The sequence below is a fragment of the Eucalyptus grandis genome, chromosome 6 (assembly GCF_016545825.1).
Source record: "Eucalyptus grandis isolate ANBG69807.140 chromosome 6, ASM1654582v1, whole genome shotgun sequence".
Classification (NCBI taxonomy): domain Eukaryota; kingdom Viridiplantae; phylum Streptophyta; class Magnoliopsida; order Myrtales; family Myrtaceae; genus Eucalyptus; species Eucalyptus grandis.
This window is the reverse complement of record NC_052617.1, coordinates 10,810,126-10,835,085: the sequence shown is the minus strand read 5'-3', so window position 1 is coordinate 10,835,085 and position 24,960 is coordinate 10,810,126. Positions and strand designations below refer to the sequence as shown.

At 39.6% G+C, this 24,960-nt stretch overlaps 3 protein-coding genes and 1 long non-coding RNA gene across 4 annotated transcripts; 3 read left to right on the top strand and 1 right to left on the bottom strand.

The window, feature by feature from the left end:
- Positions 1-2,377: 2,377 nt before the first annotated feature.
- Positions 2,378-3,121, bottom strand: LOC104451457 (aspartic proteinase nepenthesin-1-like). The gene has a single exon (XM_010066106.2). It carries the CDS (start codon positions 3,119-3,121, stop codon positions 2,378-2,380), a length of 744 nt encoding a protein of 247 aa, XP_010064408.2.
- A 3,232-nt stretch (positions 3,122-6,353) lies between these two features.
- Positions 6,354-7,008, top strand: LOC108960476. The gene is made up of 2 exons (XR_005551946.1): positions 6,354-6,505; positions 6,577-7,008. It is a non-coding gene; the product is annotated as an uncharacterized LOC108960476 (long non-coding RNA).
- A 3,317-nt stretch (positions 7,009-10,325) lies between these two features.
- LOC104448339 (glucose-6-phosphate/phosphate translocator 1, chloroplastic) lies at positions 10,326-14,560 on the top strand. The gene is made up of 5 exons (XM_010062118.3): positions 10,326-11,214; positions 11,676-11,901; positions 12,373-12,592; positions 13,135-13,348; positions 14,126-14,560. The coding sequence occupies exons 1-5, from the start codon at positions 10,714-10,716 to the stop codon at positions 14,135-14,137; spliced, it is 1,173 nt and encodes a 390-aa protein (XP_010060420.2). The 5' UTR covers positions 10,326-10,713; the 3' UTR covers positions 14,138-14,560.
- Positions 14,561-18,531: 3,971 nt separating this feature from the next.
- LOC104448338 (FHA domain-containing protein DDL) lies at positions 18,532-24,626 on the top strand. The gene is made up of 11 exons (XM_010062116.3): positions 18,532-18,759; positions 19,067-19,613; positions 20,333-20,361; positions 21,216-21,282; positions 21,493-21,550; positions 22,007-22,099; positions 22,958-23,072; positions 23,178-23,225; positions 23,325-23,370; positions 23,490-23,560; positions 23,957-24,626. The coding sequence occupies exons 2-11, from the start codon at positions 19,098-19,100 to the stop codon at positions 23,994-23,996; spliced, it is 1,083 nt and encodes a 360-aa protein (XP_010060418.2). The 5' UTR covers positions 18,532-18,759; positions 19,067-19,097; the 3' UTR covers positions 23,997-24,626.
- The last annotated feature ends 334 nt before the right edge of the window (positions 24,627-24,960 follow it).

Sequence of the window (24,960 nt, the reverse complement as noted above, 5' to 3'; positions counted from 1 at the left end):
AGGTGAGGCAAGAGTCTTCTGTTTTTGAGGGATTACATGACCAGGATGGAAATTGAATGATCATGTGAGTAAAATAATTGTCAGATCATAGTGAGTCTGATCTAACGGTGATTCATAGAAAGATTGTTCCAAAACATCTAGGTGACATATATTCTGCATCATGCATTCCAAATGAGAGCATTGGTCGTGGTTAGAGAAATGCTTCTTTCAAGAATCAGCAACCATCATCTCATTGTCAAAACAAGAACCCCACTTTGGGAGCCTGTGGGTGTCCCACATCGCTCGAGTGTGCACGAATAGTGCTGATTCCATGCTGGTTTCACGGAAGGAGAGGCCATTTTAACCTTCCTTTTTCTCGTACTCAGTTTCACAAAAAAAATGAAACAATAATAGTAAAACTGACAATGACAGAGCACATGAATGGAATGGCCACATGAACACTAACCCACGTGTGCCCTACAGAACTCTTTCACATGCCAGAACATGGGAAGCTTTGCACTGGCAGACAAATGATTCATCACAAAAAGGCTTTAATTTCTAACCCTTACTGTCAAAGGAGAGAGTATTGAAGGCGCCATTCTGCTCAACTAATCCGGCTTATTTCATGCCATATTTTATGATCGTGGAAGAGAGGATACTAAATCCACAATGCCATTTCAAGTAGTTCTTGACATGATTGGTGCCTTTTTTAACTCAATCCGTTGTCAAGAATCATCTCTTAGCCTTCCCAGGAATGACCGATGGAACTGAAGATGTAACTTCAAATTTCCAGAAGGGGGGCAACTAGGTTTGGGGGCAACAAGGTTAAGTCTCGGCTATGCTTGGATAGCTTTTAAGCAAAGTCAAAGAAAAGTTTTGGTGCACAGAAAGAGTGCCGAAATGTTTAAATGAAGCCGCCATCTAGCCCAAAACAGGACTAACATTATTGCGTCGGTCCAATTCACAGGTACCCTAGGTGGCTATCCAAAACGATTACCCACGAGACCTTTCATACATCAAGAAGCAAAAGTCAGTCCGCCTGTTTCAGAGGATTAAATAGTGTAGTGCATAACTTTGCTTTCATGCCAATGAATCTTTGACATCTTAATTTTCATCAGTTGTGAATACAAACAAGTTGATATTTAAGGCGGTGCAAAGTGATCTTGCTGCTACTTCAGCATAAGCCAATGTGAAGATGTTAAGATCTCTCTAATAGGCCGATAATAAAAAGACTACTCAATGGGTAGGTTTCTCACATGCCATACATGGCCAAAGTTCCAGAGGAAAGAAAGGCTTGCATTGAGCTGGGCATAAAATCTTGCTTACAATCTGCCGTTCTCTTGGTCCTTTAACTAAGAAATAAGTATTCAAGAGAATCATGCTTTGTATTATCAATGGAAAGCATTGCAATATGATGTTATCACTCATTAACCATATATTGGGTTTTTTTTGCATATTTACTGAGGATTGCATTTGGAAGCACGGTTTCAAATCAGGCATTCCCACTTGTATTTTTTTTCTTGTGAAGGAAAGTTCAACCTTATGTCTGATTACACGGTGAAGTAACTGAATGTATGTTTAAGTTACACCCACGATATGTTTTTTCCACAAGATACAAGACGTACATGTCGAATCTGCTGAAGGCCAAGTCCTTGGATCATCAAAAATGTGCCTTGAGATGCTACTTATTTTACATTTCTTGTCTGCCCATGACTGAAACAGACCTCGTGAAAGTCACTAATCATCAACAGTTTCTAGGGCACAATTTCCAGGGGCAAATCGGATCACGCCTAGATTAAGGTCATATACAACCCTCATATCCTGCTGCTGAAATGCCCCAACTATAGTCTTCTGATAAGACGCTAATGCCACACAGAAGAATCCCCCACTTTCATAGATTAAATACATGTATGCTGGCTCGACAACATAATCGGCCCCCCAAAAGTGGAATGTCATCGAGGCATAAGCACGGAACTTGGGTTGTACTCATAGCAAAACCTCAATTCTTGAGACTTGTTGTGACCCTCTAGACACCAAAGGAGGCAAAATGTTCGTTGAATTCGTGCAGGATAGGATCATAAGCGTCTTCTTGCAAAACCATGGCACCGCTGTCTATGATGCATCTGCTGCTTCCGTTGCTCTTCAGGTCAAATTTTCCAGGAGGAAACCCGAGTCGCCGGTCTCCCACGCTGATATCCATCAAATCCACATAATAATTCCAGGATATATTCAGCTGAGATAGAGGGGTCGATTTAATGTCTCTCCGTGGCGGCAACTTCGTGTCCTCCCCAAACCTCAGAACACTAGTTGCTGTCATTTCACGGTAAGTGTAAACCAAGCAATAAGAGAAAACCTTCCCGATTTGATCAGCAAGTTGAGACGCTAGAGACTCCGGGGATCAGCTCAAGCCCGTGATTCCCGAAATATTATGGTTCTCGAATGTGAAGCCTCTGTTATCTGACGAGCACCCGAATATGATTCCTGGGAGAATCAAAACACGCCCTATGCCATAAGGAAACGTGAACATCTCTGTGAAGATTACACCCTTGGTGCTAGCCCCATTACCATACATATACCAATAAATGCATTGCCCCCGTCTGCACTGGAAGCGTGAACAGCAAAGCCAGTGATCACAGGGGAGTTTCTGGAAGGAACTGAACGAGTTTGGGGTGAAGATGGGGATTGTTTGGCGGAAGCAATATTTGCAAGCCTGGCACTGGGTCCACATGAGGCCGCTTCTGGTGTCCATCAACATCACTTGAGTGGCAGCCGGGGTTCCAAGCTGAAGCTCCACGGCATAATAGTGGCTGTCCTCATGCACTCTGAGGTGGATGTTATTCAGGTCCTCAGAGGATCTTTTGCTCGAGAGCGCATATAAGTAGTGAGCTCTAGAAATGGAGAGTTCGGCAGCCATGTTGAGTTTTTCTTCCCAGGTGAGGTTGCCTGGGTACAGAGGCGACTTTGGAGAGAACCTAGGAATGAACTTGAGGCTGAACGCCAAGCGTTTCGAATGAGCATAACAGAGTAAGTTTTGGAAGATGAGGAAATGAAAGAGGAGATAGAGTAGTGAGAAGACCTTGGCCATTGTTTCAGGAGTGACGGTGAACTTGCTGTGGCATATCGGCCACTCAACTGAAGACATTTATAGGCGAGGCATTTTTGAACGACAACTCAGATGTCACAGCATCATCGAGTTAGAACTCATACCTTCAGTCAAAAACCAGGACTTTGTAGGCATTCTGAGAAACAGGTCGTCTGGTTGTTCGAGCACTTTTAAGAGCATGATATGCGGGAGTATCATCTAGTGGAAAAACATTTTTGCCAAGAATAGAACTGCATTAACCACACCGCCATAATAACTCTGGCTATGAGACCGTTCAAAAGACAATTTCGGTTTCAGGAGAGCATTTCTGCATGACTATGACTAGATATTTGTCTGCACTAGTTGCATTAATATGGTGGCATATTACTTAAAAGAAGGCCATTCCATCTCTTGAAGTCTCTGATTGGTGTAATAAAGCATTGAGTTTGACTAAAGCATAACAGCAAAATGTCCTCTCGCAAGGAAGAGCTTAAAAACTTCCGAGACATGCATCAGTGGGTAGTAAAACACCTACTTTCTTCGCAGATGCCATCGCATGTGAAGCCTAGCACTTGCAGACAAATGACTCGGCACAAGAAGCTTCGATTTCTCAACCCTTCAACCATTGGAGCTCATTTTGTTCTTTCAAGAAATGATTTTCATCTGAAATGGTATTAAACCACATTCTTTTAGAGTTGTGAAAGAAAGAATATCTCCAGAGAGAAGACTCTAGCATAGCATCACATTTCATTGCAGTGATATGCCACCTGATAACACTGTAAGAAGCATCACAGGAGTTCTTGACTTCCTAGCTGCTGCTTTATGAATTAAAAAGAAATGGCACAAACTCATACTTCAAGCATAATAATGTGGCCAAAATAAAGGCAACAAAGTTAGGTCTGAGCAACATCTGGATACTCGTTAAATATTTGGGAACTTTTCTTTTCTGCCAAGCACTCCACAAGTGAACTTTTGGTGCACATGAAAGGGTGCAGAAGTCTCCTGTTTTGTTCGAAAGCCTGAAGATGCAGGACAAGGACAAGGTTCTCTCATCCATCTCATCAATCTGCATCAGTCATTTGACATTTCTAGGATTTAGAGTATATTCTATTGTTTACTTTTCTTGCTTGGAGTTATTTTATTGGGAGCAAATAGGGTTTGGCTATAAATATAGGTTAAGACAAGAATTTTGTGAGTATGGTGATTTGATTATTGAAGGTTGCCTATTTGGTGGGTCTTTCTATCTATTCCCTCTCTCTCTTTAATTTATTTCCTTCTGTTTTTAGTTATTTGATGCTCCATTTGTTTCCCACTAAATACATGATTTAGAAAACCTTTTAAAAAAAATTAACTGCTTGTATTATTTGAAATAATTAGTCGATCAAAAGTATTTAATTACCAGTAAAATTTTATATTTAAATATTTTTATGAATTATGAAATATGTTTTCCTTCATTCATTTTTTTAAACAACACAAACATTTCAAATTATTCATTGTCCATGAAATAAATAGTTTCTAAATTTACCTTGATACACACTTCTGTGCATCATAAAGGTATAGGAGCCTTGTTTGGCGAGTGTCCTAACACTAGGAGACAATTTAGGATCATAAGCCACAACTAGAGCATCCATTTTGGTTACAAAATCAATGTTGACGCTAATTGAAAAGGGCAACCTGCTAATTTACTCCAGCTGCACGCGAAACCTGGCGTATTTAATTATTCAAATATTTCATGAATATTGCAAGATTGGATCAAAATTGCATTGCCCTAGACTAAAAGGTGATGCCAAATGCTCCTAACATCTACTATTAATATGATCACCTCGCAGCTTAGGCCAAATGATTACCTTTCTCGGATGAGAGAAGTGGGAAATTGTTCAAACATGAGAATGAGTCACTTTGACTGAATGTCGAATTTATACAGATTGACAACTCATCACACTTGGAATTACAAGAAAGAACATCCTTCATCGGCTGGATAAAGTTTACATCTAGAATAGATTGTGGAACCCCAATCCTCTAATTAATGCTGCCTTGAGATCATATTTTACCACAAGACAAGTGATAACTTAGCCGAGTTACCAAGAGAAAATAACAAATAAGAATCCAGGATTGATCCTTAATTTGATGTTGATATCTTGGTATGAAAATGAGATGCCATGCTACTGAGTTGACGGATGATTTTCTGGTTTTGATCATACAATAAATTAATTAAGAAGCTCATGCGCACAATATAAGATACCTTATCTTGGTAATATACAAAGTTTTATATTTGCGTCTATATCAAGCCAGTGCTGACCAATCGGATGACATGGTGGATCCTTTAGAGACCATATGATACATATTTATTTCTTTTTGTAGGATAATATACGTTTTTTTATAATACCTTGAATAATAAGACAAAAAGGTACGAATAGTTCCCTGATTATCAAATCCTAATGGAGTTCGGTATATACCATCGAAGGTGCTGAGGAGACGTGCTTCACTAAGTTCAAACTGACTTTTTTTTTTTTTTTTGGGTCGAAAGTTCGAGTGGACAACCAGAGAAAGTGAGTTTTCTGTTTGGAGCCGAGTACTATAAATTATGCTGGATCACATTAGTAATTAAGTCAATTAGTCCAAGATGACATGACTAATTTGGGGTTAGGTGGTAACCACCCTTCGTTTGATAGCTCATGTGTGAAGTTTCCTCGTGAGTTGAATGAGATCTCATCGTTCTTGTCTGAATGAATGGTGGCTAAATGGGGTCCAATGTAAGAACGAAAAGTCTTTTGAATTAAGTTGAAACTTCATTACACTAGCACTTTGGAACATGTTGCACATGGGTTGGTCATGTTGCAATCTTGACATCTCTATCTTGCATTGAGTCTCACAGTTTATTCTCCAATATGCTAATTGATGCTTTCGTGATTTTATATTTAAAGTTCATGAGATTCTTCTAATAGTGAGACCCCTAGAGATGTGGTGTGAATTTTTTTTTTTTGGTCGGAAATAGGTAGCTTTCATTACTTAACCACCATTAGAACACCACAAAGTTTCAACATCCAATCCGCTACTCTATTGGCTTCTCTGGGCTCGTGGGCTAGTTTGACACGAGGCATGTGCTTCAAAAGAGATTTGCAGTCATCAGTTAATGCTTGTGCGGCCCATACACATTCTTTTTGGCCCAGTATACCTTGAATAGTTTCTAGATTATCTGAAGTGAGTTGGAACTCTTTTGCACTTCCCAAGTACATGGCAGATCGTGCACTTCCGTCCTATTCGAAGTGTTGTAGCTAGAGTAAAGCTTCCCTCACTGCTAGGGTTTCGGTGATTAGGATTGAGGACGCATGGATGGATTTCGCGAAGTCGTCAGCAAGGAGCCCACTACTATTTCGAACAACTCCGACTACCGAACCGGACAACGTGGAGCTGCACCAGACACTATCAACATTGATTTTACAGGTATGGGACTCTTTGGGGTTGCTGTTCGTCGGATCTGGCCTCATGTTTCTTTGGTGGGATTTGTTCCGCAGGAGCCGATTGTTGAACAGTAGGTTCGAGGAGGTCGCGTCTTCGAAGATCAATTGGAGGATTGGCCAATGAGCTTGGAAAATCATAACGTTGCTTGCTTTCCAAATTTGCCATAAAATCTTAGCAAAAAAGGCTTTTGTTTGAAGATCCATCGCCGAGGTAAGCACATCCAAGACCCATTTGTCAATATGGGTTATCTTCATCGGGGAGGTGTCGACCTATAGTCGCGAATTTGACCAAATTGCTTTTGTCCAATTGCATAACACAAACAGATGCTTGACCATTTCTGGGTTTTGTTGGCAAATTGAACATCTCAGATCAAGTATCATCTTCTGCTTGAATAGATTTTCTTTGGTAGGGAGAGTGTTGTTACACAGACTCCATACTAAGAATTTGACTTTGGGACTGGTCTGGAGCTTCCAGATTGTATGCCATAATGATTTGGGAATCTGGTAGGAAGTGAAGGGTAGCATTGCTGCGGAAATCTTCTCGTGATCTCTGAGTTGATTATAGCTACTTTTAACTATGTAGGTTCTCGGTCCATTTGCCGTCCAAACTAACTTATCAGGTTCCAAGAATAGACTAAGAGGAGTCGCTAATATTTCCTTTGCCACACTCTCACCAAAGATCATATTGATTTTCTGGGCATTCCATTCTCTGGTATTTTGGTCTATCAATTCCACCACCCTTTGTGAGTCGTTTCTATTTGAAGGACCACCAATCTTTCCTAAGGTTAACCAGCGATCCTCTCAAATCCTTATTTTCTCCCCATCTCGTACATTCCATTTAGTTGCAGGTTCAATCACTTCCCTACCCATCAAGAGACTTTGCCATCCCCAAGACGGTCTATGACCTTTAGGTGCACTCCAAAAGGTATCTCTTGAAAAGTATAAGCTCCTTAAAATTCTGCTCCATAGGGCTTCCGAGGCTTGAATTAGCCGCCAAGCTTGTTTTCCTAGCAACGATTTGTTAAAATTCACAAGGTCTCTAAAGCTAAGGCCTCCACAGTTCTTTCGGGTTTTCAAAGAGTCTCAATTCTTCCAGTGAACACCTTTTTTTGCTGAATTTTGCTTCCACCAGAAGTTGGATATTCGTTGTTCTATCACCCGAAAGAGATGTGGTGTGATTTCAAGAGCAAGAAAGTAGATAGATAAATTGTAAGAGATGATAGATTTGCATCATTATATAATAGCAATTACAATTAATGATAATATCTATTATCTAAGTTTCAAATTAAAAAAGAAAAGAAAAGAAAAGAAATCCACAACGCCGAGAAGACCACGTCATTGAGATGCAAATGCCTCACCTTTCCTCGTAATACTAATACATGCACTTGTTAACTTATTTGCAATATATCTCTAAATTCAAATTCAAATCCTTTAAAAAGTCACAAAAAAATAGACTAAGAAAATAACGAAATTTTAAATATAAGCATTTAACAAGATTCAAGAAGACAAGCAATCACTTCGTAATTGAATTGGCTTTAAGTTATTCATTTGCTTTTTTGTTTCATATATTTTCAATGGTAGCATTTGGTCAAGTAAAAAAATACGAAATTAATAGAATGAAGTATGTAAAAGAGACTTAAAAAAGATATTTAAAAAGGCATGAAAAAAAAAATCATCCAAGAGGTCACATCATCCACCTTAATCTGTATAGAATTGGAATGCTATAAACATGGACATGCAAAGTGACTCGGAATATTTTTCATAAATTTCTAAAATGTAAACTTGTGTTGTTTTCTTAAATAAGTTGAAACCTCAAATGACATTTATTCGATTCCCGATGAATTTGTTATGAATGCAACGGTTCTAATATTACCAGAGAAGGACATTATTTCGACATTAACGGGTGGAAAATCGACAAAGCTTCTCTAGCGTCCGTGGAATGCGAATCTAGAGATTCCACATTATTAATAGGTTTCTCTTTCCAAAGCTGATTATTCTATTTATTCTCCACTGCGATTTTCAATTTCCATAAGCGCTGAAAAATCCACTGGTCAAACTTGCAACAATTGTTGGACTAAAAAGGAGGAAACTTCTCACAATACAGAGAGAAAATATAGAATCTAGAGGTAACGAAGACTGTCACGACAATCGAGTCTTGTTTTTTTTTTCCGCGGTCATACTTTTGCGATATTAATTAATCATAAGCAATAAAGAATTTTTTCTTTAATATATTGATTGGGCATAGCAAGAGAAAAATAATGCTTAAAAAAATAACATTTTCATTATAAGAATGTTTACATTGCATATGAGACATTTGTTAACCAAAACTTTAGTCTAATTGAATTGCTTAACCAATGTGGCGATTTCCATTTTAGATGTTGACACCTAATTTTCAAGTATATATAAAAAAATTAATTTAAAATTTAAAATTTTTACAAAATTTAAAAAATTAAGAGGCCGGGTCGGGCCGAATCCAATCTTGGCCCGGCCGCCTCTCCTTCCTTTTCCCCCGCGCAACCCAGGCCTTTTTCCTCGAGTGGCCCAACCTCCTCTCCTCTTCGGCCCAACCTGCACCCCAGCCTTTCTCCCTCCTTCAGCCATCTTCCACGCGGGGAACTGTGAAAATGAAAAAGTAGAGCCACTAGAGCAGAAGGGAGCGGCAGCAGGGGACAGCACGATCTCGAGGGGGTAGGCAGGCAGCATGATCCACGGGTCAAAGCAAGCCGGCAAGGGCAGTTGAGTGGTTGGATTTGGTTTCTAAATAATCTCAATAGGCTAGTAGTGTCTCATTTTTACAAAATTCTTAAAAATACTTCAATGTCACACGAGATAAGGGATTGGGAGAGTCCGCGCCTAATCATGAGTTTTTGATCTATTTTTTAAGTAATACCCTTAAATATGTTCCCTTCCCTTGAGGAGTAGGTCACGATATCAAACACACAGCACTTTGCTACTACCTATCTAAAGCCTAAGTGCCGACATGTTCAAGGATATACTCATCACATGCGTCGGCAATTTCAATGTAATAATGGACTTTTTTTTTTTATGAATAAGAAGCATGAACAAAAAATATTCTTTTAATATAAATTCCCAACAAAATTCTTTTTTTTAAGGAAAACTAACATATATATATATATGTGTGTGTGTGTGTCAACCGAATTGACATATATGTAATTCAAATCTCATTAGCAAAAAAAAAAAAATTATATATATCTTCTATTCGTTCTTTTCTATTCTCAAGATCAGATATTGAATCCGACGCCTCAATGCACCCACAATCTATTTTAGGTACTAGGGCAATCCGTTCGTGTTATACTAATTCTGCGGAAATATCTTTAGAAAATTCAAGCAATTTATCGGCATATGCAAAAATAGGGAGATGGCGAGGAATTTCGCATTGGATGGCCACGACAGCCGAGGAACCAATTTTCGCTGCAGGGAAAACGGGGAAAGTTCTCGGGAGAGCCACGCGGCATCACCTCATTGGCGAGCTGGACGTATTTGACGAGAGAGGTACAACGTAGGGCAGCTACAGTCCCTTCCTTTTTCGCTTTTTTTTTTTTGTTTTTTTTGGGGGGTCTTGTCAGCGAAAACCAACTTTTTGCTTTTCTGTTCAAGAGGCTTTGCCTTTTCTAATACGGGGGAGAGAAAAGGTGGTGGTGCGGCTTCACATGACCAGTTCCAAGGTCACATGAATGGTTTTTGGGTATGGCATTGAGATTTCAAGCGACGAAAATTAGACAAAAACCTTGCAAATTCCAACCCCAGCTGTGAGTCTCTCTCTCTACTTTCTCTTTCTCTTTCTCTCTCTATTTAATTGCACCAACCGTCGTCACCAAACGCTGCAGAATAACCCCCCCTTCCTTCTCTCTCTCTCTCTTTCTCCAAGGCGTGATCTTTCACATCATTCGTTGAAGAAACCACCGAATTTTCTACTCTTTTATGTTAGATTTTCTTTCTGATTTCTTGCTCCTTCGGCTCGGCAGAGGGCGAAGATCTCCCCCGAGTCGTCTTCGAGCTCTGTGTCAGTCGGCGATCCCCTCCCGATTATAAAAACCCAGTCTTGAGGCCGAAAGCGTGGTGTTTCTTGATCCTCAAGTGACGAGAAGTCCGAAGTCCCATCTGTTCCTTAGGTTTGTTTGGTCGTTTGAGGGCAACCCAGAAGCGCAAGTTTTCATCTTGGCTTGAAAGATGATCTGTTCGGCGAGACAGTCCTTAAGCCCTGTTCATGGGTCCGAGGTTTTGCTCAGCCAAAAACGCGTCTTTCCCTCGAGCAGATCCTCCCTCCTACCGCCCCTGCGGACCCAGAAGTCCTCCCGCGCCGTCGTCTCGCTCTCTAGGCCCCTTCACATAGTAGCGTCCGTCGAGTCCTTCGGACCGTCGCCGAGGAGGGAAGGGAAGGACTTGATAAAATGCGAGGCCTACGAGGCGGACCAGTCGAAGCCGATCGAGGCGGGGGCCGGATCGGAGGCAGCGAAGAAGGTCAAGATCGGGATTTACTTCGCGACATGGTGGGCTCTGAATGTGGTGTTCAATATCTACAACAAGAAGGTGCTGAATGCTTACCCCTACCCTTGGTTGACCTCCACGCTCTCCCTTGCATGTGGGTCTCTCATGATGTTGGTCTCCTGGGTCACGAGGATCGCCGAGGCTCCGAAGACTGATTTCGAGTTCTGGAAGACTTTGTTTCCTGTAAGTTTCTCGTTTTTGTTTTTTGTTTGTTTGAAGGGAACGAGAAGATATAGAGTACAAGCAAGAAAATTGAATTTGGGTGTCAACAATTGAGCTTTTTTCGATTGAAATGCGTATTTTTTTGTTGCTGAGAATGTGGTGAATTTCACTATGCATGTTTTTGGTTGATCGCGGAATTGAGAAGAATAAAATGAAATTGGAATAAGAGGAGGAAGAAAATGATGCTTTGGAGTCAATTTTGTTTTTTTTCGGAGGTGAAATTTGTAGGATCAGCACGAGTGGACGGGGAGTGAGATAGTTTGTCGTCTGGTGCAAGAAGCAAACATGCCGTTTGGTATATGGATTGTTGTGCTTTTCATTGAACCGAATTAAATTGATTTGTTGTTTTCTGGTATGTGATTTTACTCTACGAGCTTGTTTCAGTTGTAATTTAGGATGCTGATTTTCTATGCGTATTCTAGGTTGCTCTGGCACATACAATTGGGCATGTCGCAGCAACTGTGAGCATGTCGAAGGTTGCAGTGTCGTTCACCCACATCATCAAGAGTGGCGAACCTGCGTTTAGTGTGTTGGTCTCAAGGTTCCTCTTGGGCGAAACATTTCCAGTGCCTGTTTATTTGTCCCTCCTGCCAATTATTGGTGGTTGCGCCCTCGCTGCCGTGACTGAGCTCAACTTTAACATGATTGGTAACCTTAGTTTCTCTCATTGTAGATTTCATCACATGTCAGTGTTGATACAATACATTGTCCTTTTAAGTTGGCTCTCTTTGGAAGCTACAGGTGCCATGAGGCTTTTAAAAGCTTTAAATTTGCAAAGTATGCTCAGCTTGAGCACTCGATTGGGCATGTGTGGTGCAATTTGTGTAGCATAAATTCTGAACTGCAAAGTTGCTTTGAAGTTTCGGTGAATCTGCACTAGAGCCAGTTGAATATGATTTCTTTAACATTAATTTACATGCAAAATTAGCTAGTTATTTTTACACTGCATTTGTTTTGAAGGAAAAATCAAAGCTATCTTGCTTTCTCTGGTCCTGACATTAGCTTGTTAGTTTGGTGGATGTGATTAAGATGTGGGGATTTATTATGGATCAATATGGTTAGTAGAGGATCATGGTTCATCAGAAGCATGAACATTTTTTGTTGGGTCTCTGATTTCAGGTTTCATGGGGGCTATGATATCAAATTTAGCCTTTGTCTTCCGAAACATATTTTCAAAGAAAGGCATGAGCAAGTCTGTTAGTGGAATGAATTACTATGCATGCCTGTCGATGCTGTCTCTCGTAATTCTCACTCCATTTGCCATTGCTGTGGAGGGACCACAGATGTGGGCAGCAGGTTGGCAGAAAGCCCTCTCAGACATTGGACCCCATTTTGTCTGGTAAACCCTTGATTCTACCAACTCTCTTGTCTTGTATAATTTGCTTTTAATTGGGCTTTTACCTAATTAAAGTAGCCGGGAGTTGTGTAATTGTTCTTAATCAATGAAGAAATTCTAGGAAGTGATGCTTTTCACCAATTTGGGACCTTCCTATAACTCATGATGTTTAATACATGTGCATTTCTCTGTTATGTTTTTGGTCTGTTAAGTGGACTTTGGTGGTAAAAATTTGTTGTTAGGAAAGTGTTTGCTGTATTTCTGGTTATGCTGATGAATTCCATCATTGTTGTGAAGCAAGCATCAATTTTTCATATTTTAATCAAAGTCCCGTGAATCATACATGGATGCTTCTGATATTTTGTGAAAGTCCTATGTCTGACGTATGCAGAGCTTGTTTTCATGTTCGCTTTTGCGGATATGCAAATACAAGATTTTAGGGTAGCATACTTTTAATTGGTAGGACTGAATGATGTGGATGTTTTTCAGCTTCAAATTGTCGTCTACTAAGAAAATGTTTTGTGGCTGGTATTTCTCCATGATAGGTGGGTGGTGGCACAAAGCGTGTTCTACCATCTCTACAACCAGGTTTCATACATGTCCTTGGACGAGATCTCGCCCTTGACATTTAGCATCGGTAACACCATGAAACGTATATCTGTGATTGTCTCCTCCATCATCATCTTCCACACCCCTGTTCAGCCCGTCAACGCTCTTGGGGCTGCTATCGCCATCTTCGGAACCTTCCTGTATTCACAGGTAATTGCCCCTGGCTTCTAGTTGATGTGGAAGATATTTTTATACTTGAACCGATGGCTACGTTTTCTGAATGACCCTTGCAAGTTTTGGCATTTTACAAGTCCAATCCTCTAGAGAGATTTTGTCCGTTTGCATTTCCGTTGCGTACTTGTTTTGTGTAAATAAGTATGATCGCAATCAAAGCCCAGAAAGAAGTCCCTCTCTGTTTCTTGTTAGGCATATCTTGACTTCAATCCACTAAAGCTAGAATTTTGCCGCTGAACTAATCCATTCCAATTACTTACACGTCAAGATAAGGCGGGCTCAATTTAATTGAGCATGCTCTCTTGTTTATGCTCAAAGAAATACGAATCTGAAACTTGATGGGATTCAGGGGGCTAACACAGTTTGATGGGCATGCAAGTGAATTTAACTTTAGGGATGAGTGGGTAGGTGAAGCAGAAAGCTGTTCACTCTTCTGCCCATATTAGGTGGGTGTAGCTACTGATTTGATGGGACCGATGGTTGAGTGTAATTTCGTTGATCTCATGCTTGAGTTGGTGTAAGTTTGACCCATGGATCAATGGTCACCCCCACGCGTGGTAGTTAAATGCTGCAGCAGCCCCACCTGTGACTTTCAACTTGTGTATGGTGAATGATGGGAAATCAAATGATGCTATGGAATATTCCTCGGTAGCTGCTGCTCTTTACATGTTATGGCCGTCTTTGACTCGGGAATTTCTAATTAGTTTGCCTGTTGATCTCTGTTTAATATAATATTACTTTCGGCTAATGCAGGCGAAGCAGTAAGCTGGCATCGAGCGCCGGACTCGGGTTCGACGAGATCGATGATGGGTCGCTTGAAGTTTAGGTGTAGCCGGTTTTCGGGAGCCACTGGATTTGGGCGTCAAGAAGCTGGATGGCCAGTGGTGTTTATGTATAGTACAATAAGAAGAACCAACAAAACACATAAAAAACAACTGTGAGAGTTTTAATGTTATACGAGGGGGATTCATGAGGGACTTTGTTGTTTTCTTCGCTTTTTTGGTCTTTTATATTTAATCCTTTTTTTTTTTTGGTTTTATTAAAATGCTTTGTGGGAGAGATTTCCAAGAATAACAGGCGACTTTGTAAGGGGGTGGGAAGAACGGGGACCCTTTTTGAACAATGGGCAATTACGTCGCCTTTGCGCATTCCTTTGTATCTTTAATAATTCGGATGTTGCCGACAGCATATGCTTAGGAAGCTGACGGACAAATATATTTGGTGAAGTTGGGGGCCAAGTTGGGAGAATATGGGGCATGCGATAGCCATTTGGCCACCTTAGACGAAAACGACCCTTCGTTCCTTCATAAGTCAACTCTCTCTCTCTCTCTCTCTCTCTCTCTCTCTCGTTGTTTTTTATTTTTTTATTCTGTATACGAAAATAATTTCTGAATTTTTAAATGGAATTGTTCAAAATTTCTATTCTTGGATAGAAATATGTTTAGTATAATATGTTTAGTATGATTTTTAATTTTTTTTTTTAATTTTAATATTTTAATATTATCATCATTTTTTTCTTTTTTTAATTTTCTTTTCTTCTTCCTCCTTCGTGATTGGTGATTGGCTAGGCGAGATTCAGCGAGCTCTTGCCAGGTCACTAACAAGGCTTGACCTCGCCCAAGTGATTTCCTAGGCAAGGTCGGCCTTGCCTTAGCCTAACGAGGCTGAGCTTTATTGGTGGTTAAGCAAGCTCAGCCTTGTTAGATCTAGCGAGTCAACCTTATTCTGTGGCCTTACCTAGCCACAATGAGGTTGGGCTAGCAACACTTCGAGTCGTTAACCGGATGGCAAAAAAGAAGAAAAAAATGAAAAAAGAAAGAAGAGGAAAGATAAGAAAAAACAAGAATATTTAGACTTAATTCTACAAATTATTTTCAGGAATAAGAAGTAATTTTTTTTACTTCTTGATTTTATTACAAATCTATTTTTGGAAATAAAAAAATTCACTAAATGAATTTTTTTTTTTTGAGAACAAAAGAATATAATTAATTGTTCTCGAGAATGTTACCAAACAAAGTCTAAAGGTTTAAAAGTGAGATGAGAATTATAATATAACATAAAAAGGAAAAAAAAAAAAGTGGGCTCAGGCTCCTAGCAGGGAAAACTATTTCAATTTCACGGATAAAGTGTCCAATCCAAAATTTTAATTTCTTCCATTTTCCCTCTATTTTCTGAACATGGCCTTGGTGCTTTGTTCAAGTGTGCCATCTTGGCAGAGAGCCAAAAACTTCTCCGCTAACTGCTCCCCCACCGAGGGAACAATTTGAGTTTCTATGGACCGGATGTTGGGTCAATCCATCATGGGCGGACGGGCCAGATACGGGCTTATATACTCTACCCAAATTTCAATAAGATGTTCTATTTTGCGGGAGGCAATCTGGGTGCAAACATCTACTCGACATAAATTTCATGGTGTTCATTTATTTTAATGGCCTTCAATTGAACACTCTCGTCAAAGTTATATTTTTCTCAAGCATATAAAATGGAATTCAATAGACGAATTTTATCAACGGAACCGTGAACATCATTTTAGTTTCTATGTGAAGATGCACGTCTAGGTTGATTACATGTATACCTTGTAAATTTTTTGTTTTGTTTTTGAAAACAAAAAAAAACTATTTTTTCGTGTGTCTCTTCCACATTTGTCATGTTATGATTTTGAACAATCCTGTGGTTTAAGCCCTACTCAGCAATGAAAGCGACCGGGCTCTTCGAGATCGGCACAATGCTGCCAGCGACCTGGCTCTTCGACGCTCGGAACAGCAATGGAGCTTACTAGGTCCTCGGCATGGCGGATATCAGGATCTTGCCCAGGTGCTTCAATTTAAGGTCTCAACACTCCCCCGCTGGGGATCTTACGATCCACCCTCATTAGTATTGGTGTCTCCTACATGGACTTCATCGACACCGTCTTGTCGGAAAACTTCTTGTACAAACTTCGGGATACTGCTCGGTTTTCGCAGCATTTGTGTAATTGGCGAAGGAAGCAGTCGTACCGGGTCTTGCTAGGCATGCTCGGCCTGGTGGTCGTGTGCTTGATACCATTGGCGTTCTCCGTGGTCGTAATGGATATGGCAACCAAGGTTGTGCACCTGATGAGGGAACTAACGATACGATACCGGGTGGCATTGGGCGGTTCTTCTTGATGAAGTTGCGCAAGTCTTGGAAGATTTTCAAGGTCAGCATCAGCAATGTTGAAGGCTTGGAGAAACAGTAGACTAAACACAGTCCAAGGTTTTCTTTTATTTTGGTTCAGGATTGTACTCGACGTAGTCATTTCATCTTTTTGATCTGCTCGCTGGTCTCAACTTGTATCACTTTCTTGACAAAAAAAGAAGGAAGAAGAATAATATCAGTACGTGGGTATTTTTTGTAATTTCGTGTGAATGAAGCCAATAAAGAGATGGAAAAAGTGTAATCCTTAAAAAATCTTTAAAAATATTCAAATAGATAGAGCTATCAAAATGAATTATAAACCCATAATTTTAATCCAAATTTATTGAAGTGGGTTATCTTTGAGTCACTTCAAATTTGAAATGTATGTCTTAATAAGTTCTTAAGGAAAAAACCCCAAAACAAATGGGTTTTTATGGGCATGTTATAAACCCACTTAATAAATAAGTCTTAGATTCGGCCTATCATCTTTTTTCTTCTTCGCTAGCCTCTTCTCTCTCCCCATCTTCAATTCCAATATTCTACTGATGGTGACTCATGAGATTCTCCCTCCCCATTGATTCTAATTGATGGGGATCGTTGCAACCCCCACCGCCTATCTCTGGCTCATCACTGCGCATCTCCGATGGCTCTTAGTGGAGCCAAACTCATATGTTCACCAGCGTTGCTGACCTATCTGGTTTCGTGCACCTTCGAATGTTAATCCATCGCTGGTGAGCTATGATACTAAAGGGAAGAGACTTTAGAAGTGCTTGGAGAAATTAGTTTGGAATTGTTGCAATTGTGAAATTTGGAGATCAAGAAATTCAATGCTACTTACTCAGTATGCTTCTTCTATTGATGGTGTTATTCGAACAATTAGATTTCCTTTTAAATATTATAATGAGGAATGTCGAAATCTTCGAAGCAAAGGTATTATCAATTTGATCTTGCTTGGAAATTGATGTGTGGAGGGATATGAGTTAGATGCTTAGCCTAATTGTGACTATGATGATGTCTTGGTGTTATTTGTACTTGACTTTAGTTTTTGTGGATACGGTTTAGCTTTAAGCAAATATCTTCAAATGAACTAAAATTATGTTCTTGGGTTCAATTTCTCCATAGCGTCAAACATTGGGAAAATGATGTTTGGAAAAATGAAATGAGAAATAGTATTTACTATGATATAGCTATAAAGAAAATGACTAGTTTAATGAGGTATAGGAAATGATTGTTCATTTCCGCTCCGTCATTTCACAATCAATTCATTTTTATATTCATATGGATATCTTCTTAAATAAGTATTGATGTCTGACGTGAAAGGGGAACCAACCTTGAACTTTATTCAATTGAGACCACCTTCTTTGAAGGAGATGTTTGAATTATCGGCATAGACATAAACTTTGCAATTTAATTCATTTGCTGAGGTTTTGAGAACTTATTCATGTCCTGAAGTCAAGGATGCTCCGTGCATAACAACTCAGAAGTACGAAGTTTCTACCTTCTTCAGTTGAAAGGACATTTTCCCTTCATCTGAGTAAGAAATACCACCCCCAGTCCATAACCCAACCTTCGATCTATCCACACAAATATTCTTGTCCATCAACATAGTGCTCATCTACATCTTCATGTTGTTCGTGAGCCATGTGAATTCCTAGCCCACGATTCAACCCAAGCATCCAAAGCTCTCTCATTATCTCCATGAGTAGCCCATGGAATTGCCCAATTTTCAAAAATAATAATTTAAGGAGAAAAATTACGAAGAATTGGAGCTGGAGTCAGATGGGAATATGGATAGCTAAAACTATCATCAATATGGTTTAAATAGGTTATTACGGGTCAGATTATTTTTTCGGACCCGTCCATTAGACGGGCTACAAAGAGAATTAATTATTAATTAAAAATTATGCTAATTTGGTGGTAGGTCTAATTGGGATTCTTAGCTTTCGATCCAAAAAAAAAGGGGATTCTTAGGTGGCCATCCTATTTTCCTCAGATTTTTCCTTTTTGGGCCAATGGTATTCTGTCGGATCGACCCATCTGGAAACTATGCGCCCCGCTTCAACCGGATAATCTCTTCACTGAACGGGAGACGGTGCAACCAGAAAAACCCTAAACCCCAAATCGGGGCCTTCCAATCGGCAGTGCGCTGATCGAGAGGGCTCGCACTCACAGCCTTTACCGTCTTCGCTCTCGATCGGCTTCTCGCCCAACAAGAAGCTGGCGGCTCTTCGGTAATCAACCCCTTGCTCTATCTCTATCGCAGTTCTTTCTTGTTTAGAAGGTGCCGTTGATGGGAAGTTAAAGCTGTCGTCTTTAGGTCGTGCAATGCTTGCGCGTCTCCAATGCCTATGCCCTCTATTGGGTTCTCTTTGTTTGGTGTTTTGAACAGGAAAACAATGTAAAGCTCATTTCTTTTTGTTCATGGTTTTCGGATGCAGTTTGGTGACGTTGGAAGTTTGTGAGTGTCGTTCTCGTGTCTCGTTTGTCCGTGCTTTGTGTTTGTGAGATGGGTTTTAAGTGGTTCGTGTTTTTGTGCAGTTGAGTTGATCAGGGGTGCTTGGGAGTAAAGATGGCGCGCAATGTGTCGGGTCATGCGGGGTCGCCTGAGAGGGGTCGAAGGTCTCCTCGGAGGAGTCCTTCTCGGAGAAGTGCTTCGCGGAGGGAGAAGTCGCCCGCCCGGCACAGGAGTTCGCATAGGAGCCGGTCTCCGGTGGATGACAAGCGCTCGAGTCGCCCTCGATCGCCTCCACGCAGGAATTCTCCGCCCCCAGCTTCGCGGTCCCCTTCTCCACGGACGAAGCGGCTGCGGAGATCTCAGAGTGATCGGGAATCCGAGAAATTGACCAGGCGAGAGCATGATAGGAGCCGCGGTGAGAGAAATGACAAGGGCGGGCACCGTGAAAGGAGCTCTGATAGGGATGTTGGGTGTGATAGAAGAGAGAAAAGGTCAGAAAGAGATGACACCAATGGCAAGTCTTCTAGATCAAGACATGCACGGTCTACTTCTCCACCAGAACATCACAATAGGAGCAGGCATCGATCAATCTCACCTCGGCCAGCTGCAGATGCCAGAGCACATGACGAGGTGTCTGGTGATATCCATATCCTATGAATTTTTTCCTGTGGATGCAATGGTTTTTATGTGCTTTCTGTTATTTTCCTAAGATTATCTGATCCCCTGATCTCTGAAAGAGTAGAGAATGAATTTGTAAGATTAACTGCATTCCACTAAAAAAAGAACCTTAAATATATGTACCTTCTGGTAAAGCATTTTTAAGGTCGTTAGTTTGTGTTTTTAGTGCTCTCATTTTTACCCTCTTTGCTCTATGCCTAAAGAAGGATTTTGCCTCTGATAAGCTTCTGACCTTGGGGTGGTTACAAGGAAATCTAATAACATAGAATGCCTAGCAAGCTTTATCATGGAATGATCATAGCTTTATTTATCCTAAATTTCTGGAAGGTAACACCATCATTTCAGACAGCAGGTGGACAGTCACCATCTAATCAGTGTTTTGCAGAGAAATGTGTTGTGAGAATTCGTAATTGCACTCAACTTATGACCTATTGTCTTATTAGCTACCCTACATTTCCTGTTTACCTTATATTTCTTATGTCCTTATGTCATGTTTTGAGTAGAATACTCTAGAAAGATTCTATGAGTGGGTCAGTTGCACATTGCTTTTGAGACTCAATTTTGTTATTGTCACCATGCAAAGAAGGATAATTGTAGTGGCCTTTCCTCAGAAAGTGAATCCATTTACAATTGCCTCTATCCTCTGATTGCAGTTCTTTTTGATCTTTCAGGTGTCAAATGCAAGAAGATCTGAACAGCAGTAAGCTCTGTCGAACATTCTGATTTTCACCTTTTTGCTAGTGATGACTTAGTATAAGATTTCGCTTGACTAATGTAAAATTCTTATTGATCCACTAGACACATATGATAGATTAACGCATCATCCTTATTATGGAAGCAGCTGTTTGATGTGTGTGCTTCTGTGCACACTTCTATTTATTCTATAGTTTTTTCCTCTAGGTATACATTGAAAGATGAGGCATGTGCGGAAGAGATAAGTGGATTACTGAAAAGATAATTTTTGTGCTTATCAGTTGGTAACATCACATGTCTTTGTTAAGTCACTATGTCACCCTTCAGTTTCAGAAACATTAAGTAAAGATCATGAACTATTTTTAAGTATGTTTTCCCCTTGAAAAAATTGTGATGGTTTGCTTTTTTGCGGAGTAATTTAGATGGATTAATTTTGGTCATACCCATTAGATGCACTATGAGGATTATGACCAGCAGTGCTGCTGTCGATTACTTTCTAAGATTAATCATGCTAGTACATGTAAATGCTTAGTCCATAATTCTGGCAGAACATGGTACTATTGCTTGTAGTTTAGACTTATAAAGTGTTATATTCATAACATTAAGCTGCGAAGTGGAAACTAATTATTTGCGGTTTTCATGGGAGCTTTTAGATGCAGTATAATAAGCACACAGTAGCAAAATCTTTATTGATTGAGAAATCTGATAGATTTTTTTCTTGGTTAACATTTTGTTTTTGTATGTGTATATGTACTTGAAGATTCATTCATGCATCAAGATTTTATCCTTAGAAGTCAAAATTGTTCTTTTAACTCATGATGTTTTTGCTGTTAATGTTGGTAGCACGTCTTTATATTGCAGGGATGATGAAATTGACGCAGTGGCAAAGATGGAGGCTGCTGAGAAGGTTTTGGAAGAAAAGCAGAAGGTGATTTTACTTATTTTCCAGGTCTTCTAGCATGATTTATTTTATAAATAACTTTTAAATCCTGAGGATTATAACAAGTATCAGTATGATGTGGACAATTCTACTTCTGTTCTTGTAATCTGAAGTCTACTGCCATTTGTTCTTTAAATTTACTTGATTTGGCGCTCTGGTATACATGTATGAGATTTGAGTCTGATATTGTTTTTGCAGGAAAAACCTTCATTTGAGCTATCTGGAAAGCTTGCTGCTGAAACGAACAAAGTGAGAGGTGAGATTCATGTCCAGGTTTATTTCACCTCATGGTTTATTCTCTCCCTTTCTTGGTTTTGATGGGCCTTTTTAATTTTCAAATGCACGGATGGGAGATAACTCTGTTAAAATCTGTTATCCCCTGATACATATATGTGTTGTGGCACATTTGCTGTTCCCTCTATACTAATTCGCGTAACATTTTTTTGCTTTTATGAAGCTGCATAAAGACAAGATGAGTGCTCGGAAGGTCCTTTTGGTTGCATGTGTCTAAATGATTGTGTTCCTTATGCATTGTATACGTACTCTTATTGTAATTAGTGAGAATGTGCATTGACAATCTGTCAATGCGGAGTTTGCTGCAATTGACATTCATAGTGCAAGCTTCATAGAAAAATTTTAGATGCTTTGCAGAGTGCCACTACTTTTTTTACATTCTTCCAATTTTGAAGGTTGGTTTATGTGATCTTTGCAGGCGTGACACTACTTTTTAATGAACCGCCTGAGGCTCGTAAACCTGATATGAGATGGAGACTTTATGTTTTCAAGGGTGGGGAAGTGCTTAATGGTAATCTGCTAGACATTCTTATAGTATTGCCTTTATTCTTGCTGTCTGTCTTATACATTGGTGGAACTTGCTGTTTTTATTTATTTATTTATATATTGACTTGTTAGTACACTGATGGTTTGTATGCTTATTTGGCCATCTGATGTTCTCTTGGTTGGCAATTGGCTTTAATCTCTTTACGAAGTAAAAGCCAAATCTTCTTTGCTAATAAAAGAGCTGTTTCGCATCTCTGTGACATTAATAGTTGTATTGGAAATGTGATATGATGAATCATCTCATCCTTATCGTGGCATTCCTTCTTTAGTTATTTCTTCTGATTCTTGGTTGAAAAATGCAGCCTGTAATTCTTTGCATTAGTTTTCCTGTCCTTGATTCAGTAACCTGATTTCTTTGAAGCCTTTTAACCGCAATGAAACACGCACACTAATTAAAAAGAACCACAAAATGAAATGTAGTCTTATGTGTTAATGCTGTATGAAAGGTGTTCCCCCTTCTATATTCTTCTGTTATTAGCCATTATTGTAATACATTGCACGTTTTGTGTCATAATGTGACGCAACATTTTGTTTTCCCTTACAATAGAGCAATTTTCTCCTCTTCTTCACAGATCTTTTGTGGGTCACTTGCAAGTGATGTTACTCGTGTCTGTTAATTTTAATGCTACTTGTGAACAACTGGCCTATTGCCAGATTGAGGTCGATGACCAATCACAACATTGTGAAGGTTAACAGGGATATTTAGGTGGTTCTTCTGTCACACACACGCAAATAATTTATCGATTTGGAATAAACTGAACTTCCAATGATTGCTGAAAGTATTGGTCTTACCATTGTTTGCTTATGTGACGTACTGGAACAGAGCCCCTTTATATTCACCGTCAAAGCTGCTACCTTTTCGGAAGAGAGAGGAGGGTCGCAGATATTCCCACAGACCATCCATCTTGCAGCAAGCAACATGCTGTCATTCAATTTAGGTATACTCAAGATAATATTTATACTATAAGGATTTATGTGTCAAATATATTGATGTCATTGTCAAGTTTGGAGTACAGAATAATGCTTATTCCATTTTTTCTCAGGCAAGTAGAGAAGGAGCAACCTGATGGCACATTATCAAAGAAAACAAGGTCAGACTAGCCTATTATCATTCGGAATCGCTCGTAGTAATGTGAGATTATATCATGTGAATCATTGAACTGGTATGCTTCTTTCTCTGCATATTGCAGGCCTTATTTGATGGATCTTGGAAGCACAAATAAGACTTTGCTAAATGTGAGCAACTTGGCAGCTATTTATACCATTTTAATTGTTGTTTGGATTATTTGTGGCCTTTTAGGTCATTTGTTTTCTTTTCTAGTTATGTTCTTATGACGAAGCTTCTGCATTTGCAGGAGAATCCCATTGAACCTCAGCGATATTATGAGTTATTTGAAAAGGACACAATTAAGTTTGGTAACAGCAGGTTAGTCATCAACCAGTGCCTGACTTTTGTGCGGCTTGTATTGTGTGAATTTTTTTGTGAAGTTTGCTTCTGTTGTCCAAGTAGATGAAACATATGGTGCAATGAAGAAGAATGCCTCGTTTGTGATATCTATAACTTCTGCTATGTCCTATGGATAAAAAATCCTCTGTTTTATGTGGCTTGTATTGTGACTTATGAGCAATTTACTGTTCTTGATCCTTCAGCCGAATTTCAGAAGCAACTGTTGTAAACTTACTACATCATTTTCTTCTGTTTTCAAATCGAGTCATTTTCTTCTGTTTTCAAATCGAATTCTTGCGCTGCCGTACTGCTCCAAATGCTATTTGAGATTGTCGATGCTTATAGTTCAATTGCTTCTCTTGTCTTATTTTGCAGCCGGGAATATGTATTGTTGCATGAAAACTCTGCAGGTTGATGACCGTGGTTTTCTTCGAATATATTCTAGTAGGATTCTGCTTGTGAACAAACCCGAGATGATCTTCCTAATGATGGAAGTGCTCGTTGTAAAGAATCAATTTATCAGGGTCCATAGGAAAACTTATCCTTACTTATTGGTTCTTAGCACAAGCACTCTTTACCTTGTCTGTATTTTTCCGGGTGGAGATTTGCGGAGGATTTTCTTTTTGGGGTGACATGATATGTATTATTACAAAAATGGGATTGTCAACTCCATTCTCTCTCCTCATTCGACTTTGCCTGGAATCATTCTGAGCTTTTAGTTGGGAGTTGTGATGGATTCACGTGAGTGGCAACTTTAGAACGGTTGCTTGGCAGATTCGGCTTGAAGAAATAGATGGTCTCTGTTTTGTTAGCCTTGGAGGGCTTGAAGAAATAGATTGTCTCTGTTTTGTTAGCCTTGGAGGATTTAGTTGAGGTGTGACGAACGGATTGTGATTTCTTGATGGTTTGCTCATACTTTGTAATCTTCAGCTATTGAGGCTCCTCTTGCTAGTAGTAATTTTATCATTTGAGGAAACTGATCGACACTTGAAATGTCGTCCGGGTTATTTAGTATTTCATGGCTTACTCTCAATATTTTTCCATATTTTTCCGGTGTTTATGTTGATGATTTCTAGTCTCAAGTATCATGTGATATCGTCCACGGATTAATTATTTCTTCTATTATCTCACTGTAATCCTTCGGAGTCCTATGGAGGTGATGCTTCCAAGACGATGAAACGGTGTTCAACATAAAAGGGAATTTACAGAGTCCATTTCTAATTATTTTTCCTTATATATCGTCTTTCTTATCTTCAAAGAATATTTAAAACATGTTAAAAATTAAGGTCCGAAGGAAAATGAGTTATTAATCTCAAAGAGAGACGGATCGATTTTAATTATAAAACTATATTCTGGAGACTGAGATGATTAGGGGTTGT

Bases quoted from the DNA above. Each gene is read 5' to 3' on its own strand.
- LOC104451457 (XM_010066106.2), bottom strand. From the start codon at position 3,121: ATGTCTTCAGTTGAGTGGCCGATATGCCACAGCAAGTTCACCGTCACT.
- LOC104448339 (XM_010062118.3), top strand. From the start codon at position 10,714: ATGATCTGTTCGGCGAGACAGTCCTTAAGCCCTGTTCATGGGTCCGAG. The intron at 11,902-12,372 runs GTAACCTTAGTT...CTCTGATTTCAG, and splicing joins GCTCAACTTTAACATGATTG to GTTTCATGGGGGCTATGATA. The intron at 12,593-13,134 runs GTAAACCCTTGA...TCTCCATGATAG, and splicing joins ATTGGACCCCATTTTGTCTG to GTGGGTGGTGGCACAAAGCG.
- LOC104448338 (XM_010062116.3), top strand. From the start codon at position 19,098: ATGGCGCGCAATGTGTCGGGTCATGCGGGGTCGCCTGAGAGGGGTCGA. The intron at 19,614-20,332 runs GTGTCTGGTGAT...TTGATCTTTCAG, and splicing joins ATGCCAGAGCACATGACGAG to GTGTCAAATGCAAGAAGATC. The intron at 23,073-23,177 runs GTATACTCAAGA...ATTTTTTCTCAG, and splicing joins CATGCTGTCATTCAATTTAG to GCAAGTAGAGAAGGAGCAAC.